The sequence below is a fragment of the Lactuca virosa genome, chromosome 9 (genome assembly GCF_052849685.1).
Source record: "Lactuca virosa cultivar CGN04683 chromosome 9, Lactuca_virosa_CGN04683_v6, whole genome shotgun sequence".
Classification (NCBI taxonomy): Eukaryota; Viridiplantae; Streptophyta; class Magnoliopsida; order Asterales; family Asteraceae; genus Lactuca; species Lactuca virosa.
In genome coordinates this window covers 182,704,314-182,714,240 of record NC_136434.1, presented here as the reverse complement: position 1 = coordinate 182,714,240, position 9,927 = coordinate 182,704,314, and the positions used below count along the sequence as shown (strand labels likewise).

The following is a 9,927-nucleotide window of genomic DNA, read 5'->3' as shown; positions in this document are numbered from 1 at the left end:
ACTTTCAAATTGTTTAATTATATTCAAACTTCCCTAGTCGGGCACACTCTAGAAAGTGAGTGAATAATTTAAGACTGCATGGTATTGGTTGATATGCCAAGTTGTTTTGGACATTGCAGCGGAGATTGTACTAAGACTCATGAGTACTTAAAATAGAAATTTAAGTATTAAAACAACGTGCACTTAGAGATTACATCTTGGATCTAGTCATAAGATATTCTAAGATGACAATATTTTTTATTCTTTAAACAAAGATGTGTATGGGGTTTTGTTTGAAAATTTTGATGTGCATTAGTATGCTCTAACGTTATCCGTAACTGGTAGTCATAAATGGTACGTTCATGTATGATTAGACGAGCTAACAAAAACCATGCAGTCAAAGTTTATTTATTCCTTCTCGTAACTGGGAAGCGATATCTATGGGCCCCTCCATGATTTGGTGCTTACATGTGAAGTGCTTAGCCGAGCCCTGCCTAAATTGATATGTTCGATTTAGAAGTCAGATGTGATCGTCAGAAATCTTTAATCGGGAAACAGAATGTTGAATAATGAGATTGAACCTTATCCATGTCTCGTGTTCATAGAGATATCTAAAACGAAGGAATAATTGATCACTTGTCTTAAGGACGAAATTTTGGTTTCTAATAAGAGTAAGGCAGTTGCATTGGATGACTACTCTCTGTTGATTTCTAATGAAATATTTTGATCCTAAAAGTTAACGACTTATCGAAGTGGGAGGCTGTTAGAAATAGTGTCCACGGTCATTAACTATTTTGGTAATACTTCTAATAATAACAAGGTCCATTTGGGTTGGCCTAATGACCCAAATAGCAATAAGGAAATGGAGATAAGTAAGTTATTAAGGAATTAAGGAATTACTAAATTAATTGGAAATTATTTTGGAATTTGTTAGGTCTTAGAGTCTATATGTGATGTGTCTGAGTCTGATTGCGAAAGCTTTCACAATTGTTATATCTTAAGTCTCTAGTGTATTGTAATGATTGTATGTTTTGTTTCGGAGTTTTGTAAACACTATGTTTCGTAGTGACTAGTGCATATTGTTTAATAGTCTGTCACAGCCTAGGTGATGTAACCTAATTGGCTATTCTTTAACTGACTCCTTGTTTTCTCAACCCATATATAGGGATGTTAGTTAGAAAGTAGAGTAAGCCTTTTGCGAGTTGTCACACTTAATAGTTGTAATTAAATGATATTACTCTTAAATCAAATCAGAATCTTATTTACTCTCTTGTGCAATCATTTCTTTCATTCAAACATGATTTTGTATATTTTGTATCGGTGAATCGATCCTACATAATTAATTTAACAGATTTAATTAATTAAAGAGCTTAAATATTAATTAATTCCTAGATATCAACTTGAAATATTCCATAACCTTCTAGAGCATAGGGGTGGATGGTTTTGGCTAACCCCTAATAGGGTTAAGGCAAGTTTGAATCACATAAGAATTAAGCTTAAGAGTTTGAATCCTTCTAGGATTCTATCTGCAACCATAAAGAGACTGTTAGGGGTAAACCCTAGAGTTGTTGATTCCTCTCAGAAAATCGTCCAACCTCTCTCTCTCTCTCTCTCTCTCTCTCTCTCCATACCCGAAATTTCTAACCTCTCTCATAGGGTTAGTGAATTTCGAATAAACCTTAACCTAGGGTTTTGCCTTCTTTCTCTTAGGTGTTTGTGGGTCTGACTATATTAGAGGAGTTCTATTTTGGATCATGCATCTATTGCAATCATTAACACGTACGCGGTCCCAATCGAGCAATCAAGAGGTTAGTATGTTTCTTTTAAGTTGGTTTTTAAAGTTCGTTGCTATAGCTAGTAAAACCTAGATCTAGGGTGCATATATACTTAGGTATATCTTTTGATTGTTTCCTCTACCTTTAAATAGTGTGTTGATGGTAATAAAACCCAACATAATCCCGCCGGAGAAGAAGGGCGCGACACGTTATTTGAATCATCGAAATCGTCGGAGATATGTTTGAGTAGCTTAACTTTTCAATATTTTTAAATATTAACTTTAAAAATAATTTTTTAAATTAAAAATAATTAAAACTATATTTTTATGTGCATTTTATCCAAATTTATATTCTTTTTGAAATAACCATTAATTTGGAGACTTTAAACTTGAATAAAGAAAAGGTCATGGCATTAATGGTGGAGCCTATGAAGGTGACTCCTCACGAATCTCTTCATCTATGTGATGCGAACATCTAACAACCAATTTAACCCCTTTGTAATGTATCCACATATCCACACAAACAAGAACCTGTTTCTCTTTATTCAAAGCCTATAGTTCTTGGTAGTTAGATTCTCAAATTCCATGCCGCATAATTATTTGGAATTATGCATTCTTAAGACAATAAGGATTCCCATTTTTCATAGCTTTTGAGGTTGTTACCATCTATTGGAAGAACAAAAGTGATATACCCACTCTCTCGAACGGCATCAAGGTCCCGCATGTCACTATTGATAGTTATGATTATTTTATTCATTTCCTTTGTTTTCTTGTCAAACGTGTTAATGAGTCAAGTCATCCTCTTTTCAAGGAGAACGGAACCACACATGTGGTATGGGTTACCACAACGCCGTTAAGGCTGATGTGGCAGCCCATAACAGCGTGGTAACATCAAAAACACCACCCCTTTTCTTGTTGCATATTGTTGTGTTGCTTCTTGTTGTCTCAATGACAAGAAGAAACGAGATCGTCTATTGGCTGTCAAATTATCTCTCTTTATCTCTCTCCTCTTAAATGGTGTTATAACACCATGAACATCACCCCATCTTCTTGTTGCTTTTTGTTATAACACCACCAAAACGGACTCATACCTAATAGTCTAAACGTTATATGTTGTTTTTGGTAATATATGTAATACGTAACTCTTTCATTTGGCCTTCATAGATAAAAAAGTATAGCAAATACTTTAAGAAACAAATTCACATATTTGATCATGACTTTTAAAAATAAGCTTATCACACGTTTTCCAAAAAATTTGCCTACAGTTCACAGTTGTCTAAGGCAATCAAGAAAAAGTAACACACATGTTATAGAAAAAATAAGATAATTTCTAAAATGCTCACATTCGTCAAAAAATAATTATAGTATTTTTCTACTTTTTGACAAGAATAATTTTTTATGCTTAATTAACCAAATAAGCATAACGATATACCATCAAAATTCTTGAGTATTTAATTCTATATATACATAGTCACACAAAGGAAAATTTCTAACACATAAACATATACATATATATCAAGTATGTTTTCACAAAAATATATTAATTCTATTACAACCACAAAAAGTCATACAAATTACCATTCAAGTAACAAATTTAAAGCACATGTGAAAATTGAACAAAAAATCAAATACGTCATATATGCAAATATCAATACACAAAGTGTTAAGTAATTATCCAACAAATAATTTCTATAACCAATAAAAAATTCACATATTCAACAAATATCAATATCTAAACATAGATAATTATAGTGTAAATATCAGATAATTAAATACATTATCATGAAATTTGATTGTCAAAAATAAACGCAGTGTTTTTAGCACATAATCATTTTAGCAATTAATCAACACAAGATTTAACAAAATATTTTAAGCAATATTTACCTAATGTTCATTATAGGGTCCTAAAAACATGTCATTATAGGACCTTAAAAACAGTCACAAGGCATTTAATCAGTATTGACAGAATTTTGGTACACTTTTAACAAACAAAGTCTACAGTTATAGCAAGCTTAATATATAGATTACAACAAATTAATGATAATTCTATATACATCCCCTTCATTACTAACTAGAAAGGTTACCCCCGCTACGCGGGGGCCAGAAGCTTTCAATGTTGTTTCCGAATTGATAAATATGACAGACATAGAAAGTGCAAGGATGAAAAGTCCGGGCTTTGCCCCGGACAGAAAATGTAAAAGTTTACTTTAAATATTAAAAGGTTCCAAAAAAGTGTAAAAATATTGATTGTAAGGACCAAAAGTGTCAAAATGGGTAAAGAATAATGAGCAAAGTTGCCAAAAAACATCCAAATTTAGTATTCCTAACTTCCAACAATAATACAGGGACCAATTCTGCCAAAAAAATGGCAAGTTGAATAGAACACAAACAAAAGGACATGAATAAATTAATTAAAGAAGTATAGGGACCGGATATGTAAATCAAGGGACCAAACCTGGACAAAGTATGCCAACTTCACTATTCCTTTCTTCCACAACTTTAATATATATAGTAGGTGGGGAACCACCGCGTTGCGGGGGTCGGATGTGACAATTTTTTCCGTTGTTTGTTCTTTGTAAATGTTATTTGATCAACTATTTGTTTATAGTTTGAGTATTGTTATGGGCTTAGTAATATTGTTTCGTCATGGATATTTTTTTGTTGTCGAATAAGCTATTTATCGAAATATATACTTCATGAGTTTATCCTTTGGTTGATGAGATGGAACTACAGAGCCACTGATTTTGAATACAGCTCTTCGCCATCTTGGAACTGCGATTGATTTTGGCTCTATGTTAGTGTTTGCCACTGATTTTGAATACAGCTCTTCGCCATCTTGGAACTGCGATTGATTTTGGCTCTATGTTAGTGCTTTCGTAACCATTCGGGCTAAAAGATGCAGTTGTATATATGTAGGAAAAGAAAGATTTGATGTTTTTCTCTAAAATTGCAAACTGTTAGCTGCAATGAGAATTTAAGAAAGAACGGAAAAATATTGAGCGGGAAAAATATATTTTTTTATTGACTTAGTATTATTTGTTTACTAAAATATTTGAATTTATTAATCATGAATAACTAAACAACTGAATTTATTTTCTAATGCTTAAATGAATCGAATTCAAATCGACCTATTTTAATTTTGAATCATTTATGGTGAAATAGAGAAAAGCACTTGTAGAATCGAAGGCCCCAAATCAATAACAGCCACTAATTCGATTTGGGGTCTTTGACAGAACTGAGAGAAAAAATATTGGACATTTGACAGAAATAAACATAAACTATATTAGTTTTCCCTTGTCTATTTTAGTAAACACAAAAGTATTAAACCCCACTAACCATTACAAAATTTGCATCATAAGGAACAAATTTTAATAAATCATCCAGTAGTCTATTTTAGTAAAAATGATATTATTTGAACAACTGTAAACAAACTGCTAAGGGTTCCAAAAATAAAAATGATATTATTTGAACAACTGCAAAGAAACTGCTAAGGGTTCCATCGCAGGTGTCATGGTGTTCTTCTCCACCGAGAAAAAGATAGACCAATGACTCATCACAAATTATTCATAAAAGATAGAGAGCCATGGAGCAGGGTAAGCTGCATATTCTCAAGAGTGTGGTTTTGTTCACTTATCAGCCATGAGTAGTTGTGGTGCATGAGGAGCTCCCTACAAAATTATAATTCCCGTCATGACCCCTGATACAACTGTTGATACAACAGACAGTAAAACTTAGTTATTGCTGAAATTACCTTGATGACATTGTTGTTGATGTCGACTATTCATTTCTCGATTTCTGCTATTTCTTGTTTAATGGAGATCAACGCATCATAAAAGTTGTCCAAGTCAACCTACACGTAAGGTATTCGACATGTTATGTTATATGAAATGGTAAGAAACAAAAAATCATTAGAAAGAAATGGACACATAAATCTATGTATGTACTGTGCGAGACAATTTTAGCATTTTTGAAATTCTCAGATACATCCTCCAGGTAATCTACAAAAAAAGGTTTTCAACCAAAAATTTGTTGTATAAATAATAAAAGCAAGACGTCATAAGTACTTCTAAAAAAAGGTCAGCAATAGAACATCGTACATACTCGACATATGGTTAATTCTTAGAATAAGAGTTTTCTTACCCAACACACATCAAGCCTGAGGTAGAACTATTGCAACGAAATCCAAATCGCCATTTTTTTCCTAATATGTTCATTAATTCATTAACTGTATGCTCCTTAATTGATTTATTATAAATGTTTAAAAGATCAAATTTTTTACCTGGCTGAGATTGCCATTGAATCAGGTAAAACTGTCACTGTGTGCAAAGCTATAAAGAATTTGTTTAAAGAAAGATGTAACCCACAACCTTCCCATGTATTCAGTTCTTGTTCCACTTCCTGCACCACACAAAGAAAAAACAACAAACAAATACAAAAGTAAATTTTCTAATAGTGACTGAACATCAAAATCTCCACCAAGATATCTGTTTATGTTTATCCCAAAAAAATAAAAAATATTATTAAAATTGATGCATATTTGTGAATAAGGATCGTAAGGGTAAAATGGTCACCTTACCGGAACTTGTTAATGGGAAAAAAAATAACCCGAAATTTACCCGGCAGTAGCTGCGATGCGTTCTTGAACAGATGCGTTTGGTGGAAGCTTTGATTTGTACACAGGAAATGTCAAAACTACCCCTAGATGATTAGAACCCAGAAGCTTGAAAGGGCTTGTGAGCACGGATTTCCCAGTTGGTCTAGCCCTCAATATGTTCTCTTTGTCCTCCTATCATCAAATTCGACTTTCTTAAATTTAACTTCGAAGGGTATATATTTTATATTTTTATACCCATATAACAAACATTTATGAAATATAATTATTAAAATAAGTATAAAAAACATACCTCGCCAGACATCATATCTACCAATTTAAGATAGGAAACAGTTTCTTGAGCGAAAATTACAGGGGCATATTCGTCACGAAATGGCGAGGGCTCTTTCGTCATTGTTCTTATGGTCCCATCATGTTGTCTCTAGAGGTCTTCTCTCTCGTAATTCATTACCCTTTGTGCATATGCAACTCCACTCAACAAAGGTCGCTCGAATGCTGTTCTTGCTGTGTATTCTGCAAATGTTTGCTGGATTTGAAAAAAAAAAAAACAAATTCAATCACAAAAAGAAGAAAAAAGATAAACAAACACACATTAATAATGTTGAAACCTGATCGATTACTGATGGGTTCGTGTAATAATGAAAAGTCGACACCAGAACACCCAGAACATACTCACTAAACCCTCTTCGATTCTCTCTTGATGCCCTGCATCTATGCATTTATAAACATAAATGGCGACAAATCCAAAAGAAATGATCCATAACGCTAAGTAAAAACATCAAAAACAGAACTTTGATACTAAATTAACAGTAACTTACAGAGACCATATTCACAATCAAAGATATAGAATTTTCAAGTGTTGCTTTGAATTTTAATTTTTAGAATTAAATATATATAAAAAAAGGTGATGTATTTGTGAACTTCTTTATCGCCTCTTCTTTTAATCATTTCCCAAGTTAATCCCTCTTTGGATTCAAGGCCAGCTTGCGAAATTTCTAAACGGTGTTGAGTTAGCAAATACCTTAGCTTCTTCTTTAAACCCTGAAATTTTCAACACCTTTTAATAATGAACAAAACTTAATAGCTAAACTAAAAGATATAATAATTAATAAATATATCATACACCTCTAAGGGTGCACCCCATAATTTTCTCAAATAATAATCAGTCTCTGTAACAACAATAGCTGGAGGCAACTGTTCTGCTCCTTGAGGATTTGTTGGAACATATATCTGAAAGCAAAAAAGTAATTTATTCGATTAGGTCAACACCTATGTTGCACAGGGCAGGTTTGCTGGCGGTGGTGTTTGTGACAGGCCGGAGGTGGAAGCTTGAAGCCGAGAAGAAAAAAGAGAGAAGAAGAGGGTACATCGTGTCTTCTCTTTCGGTGATTAAGGGCTCACCGGCAATGGCATGAGATAGAAATGCCGGCGGTATCGTTGCTGCATCTCTATCCTTCTCTGTTATTGAAACGAAAGAGAAACACATCCGAATATTAGTGGACGAGAAAGCGGGTAGGGGGAATGAAGCAGAAAAATAAAAGAATCGAGAACCTCAATGGAAGATATTGGATAAGGACGCGGTGGGAAGGATCGGAAGTTATATAAACCCAAACGATGATCGACACACAAACAAAAATAGAGGTATCGAAAATGTAATTTAAGGGACTAAAATTGGACAATATTTATTGTTAAAACTTTTCACAACTTTAATATATATATAATAATTATACCCCTTTAACTTTTTTTGTTTTGTTTTTTTCTTTTAATCTATTATGTCTTTTTATTGTTTATTATTATTATTATTATTTAAAAAATATTATAAATAACAATAATTTAAATATAATAATAAAGCAAAGTTTGTTTTTATTTAACACTAGATATACTGATATTTGATTAACGTTGTGTTATTTTTTTCATTCCAATTATTCATATGTTATTTTTCGTTCGGATTATACTTTTGTTATTTTTTTCATCTGGACTATCATTGTATTATTATTTTTTTTGGTCAGATTATCCTTATGTTGTTTTTGGCGTTCAGACTATTTATATACAACGATAGTAAGAAAGAAGAAATAAGAATTAATATTCATAATAATTCGTTTTTTACTTATTCGAATGTTTGTCAATTATTCGAACGTCTGTCAGTTATTCCGATGACTTTATAAATTCGATCGACTGTATAAATTTGAACCGCTCTTTGTACAACAGAAAAAGATATTATAGAAATTTTTTTAATAATAATAATAAATTAATAAAAAAAGACAACAAAATGAAAAAAAAATCAAAATCCGAGTATAATTAGTATTAGAAAGTATATATAACAACGCCCCAAATTTAATGTTCTACGCACATAATGTATGACTTATATAACATGTCACATATTCAAGAAGACAAATTAGTTATAAAATTCATAAAAGTTTGTATTTTTTAAGACAACAAGGCTTATGAACTAGGGATGTTATTCGGGTCGGAACCGGACTGAACTACACCCTAACCCAAATAACCCGAAAACCAAATAAGGGTAGTTGAATGAACGAAAACCGGACCGATTAACCAATACGGGTTCGGTTTTGTATGTAACGGTCGGAATCCAGGTATTTACCTTTCTTTCCATTAGAATGAAATTTTAGTGCATGATTGGTCCCTTCGTATGCTGGGCGTACTTAGGGGTACGCTTAGCGTACTGGGGAGGGTTGATAACGGAGGTGTACCACGTACGCAGGGCGTACCAAGGGGTATGCGGGGCGTAAATGGCTGAAGACCAAAACCCTAATATTCAGATTTGTGACCTATATAAACGTCCTTAAGTCATTTGGACCTTATCCTAACCAGCCTCCATCACTTCCAAACGTCCCTAAATCCCTAAAATCCTTTTTTTGTGTATGTGTGTGTGTGTGTCTTGAGCTTGTGAGTGCCTCAAACATCTCAATGATATGGTGGAGAAGGCCCGAGAACGGAAAATTGAGTTGGAGCTTCGAACGAAGCGGAAGCGGGAGCAGGTTCAGGCAGCAGTGGTTCTGGCTAAGAAGCCTAAGACCTCCGATCCTCCCAGCAGGGGTCAGCAGGGCCATGACCGATGTGCCATGTACGACAAACCGCACAGTGGAGCCTGTCGGGTGGCAGGCTCGGCATGTTATGCTTGTCGCCAGCCGGGCCACATGAGCAGGGATTTCCCCAAGAAGTTTGTTTTCACTGCAACCAGACCAACCATAAAAAGGCCGATTGTCCAAGGTTGACGGGAGGAGCAGTGGCGGCGTCTGCGCCCACCACAATGAGGATTACTGATGGCCGCACGGTCAAGACGGAAGCTCATATGGTGAAGAGCCGCGCATTTCATGTATTATTTATTTTATTGTTTATGATTATATTGTTATGATTTTGTATAGGGACCTTTTTGTTCAATGGATTGTCGGCTCATGTTTTTTTATTCGGGGGCTACCCGATCATGTGTATCTCTTGCGCTCAGCAATAAGTTTCGAGATGCTCCGGGGACTTTAGAATCCCTACTGGAGGTGGAGATTGCGGATGATCGTACCGTGAGCGCTGCGAGGATATTTCGGAG

General features: G+C 34.0%; 1 protein-coding gene across 11 annotated transcripts; it reads right to left on the bottom strand.

The window, feature by feature from the left end:
• Positions 1–5,099: 5,099 nt before the first annotated feature.
• LOC145137519 (histidine kinase CRE1-like) lies at positions 5,100–8,009 on the bottom strand. Of its 11 annotated transcripts, none has more exons than XM_079071651.1 (9): positions 7,489–7,910; positions 7,387–7,406; positions 6,974–7,076; positions 6,658–6,891; positions 6,370–6,539; positions 6,033–6,151; positions 5,894–5,954; positions 5,505–5,603; positions 5,100–5,421 (listed from the first exon to the last, which is right to left on the bottom strand). In XM_079071651.1, the coding sequence occupies exons 1-4, from the start codon at positions 7,507–7,509 to the stop codon at positions 6,787–6,789; spliced, it is 249 nt and encodes an 82-aa protein (XP_078927777.1). In that variant the 5' UTR covers positions 7,510–7,910; the 3' UTR covers positions 5,100–5,421; positions 5,505–5,603; positions 5,894–5,954; positions 6,033–6,151; positions 6,370–6,539; positions 6,658–6,786. The 11 variants fall into 11 exon arrangements, 9 of the variants coding, with proteins under 9 accessions (XP_078927777.1, XP_078927774.1, XP_078927775.1 ...); XM_079071648.1 differs by having other exon boundaries at positions 7,491–7,910; XM_079071649.1 differs by having other exon boundaries at positions 7,635–7,910.
• Positions 8,010–9,927: the final 1,918 nt, after the last annotated feature.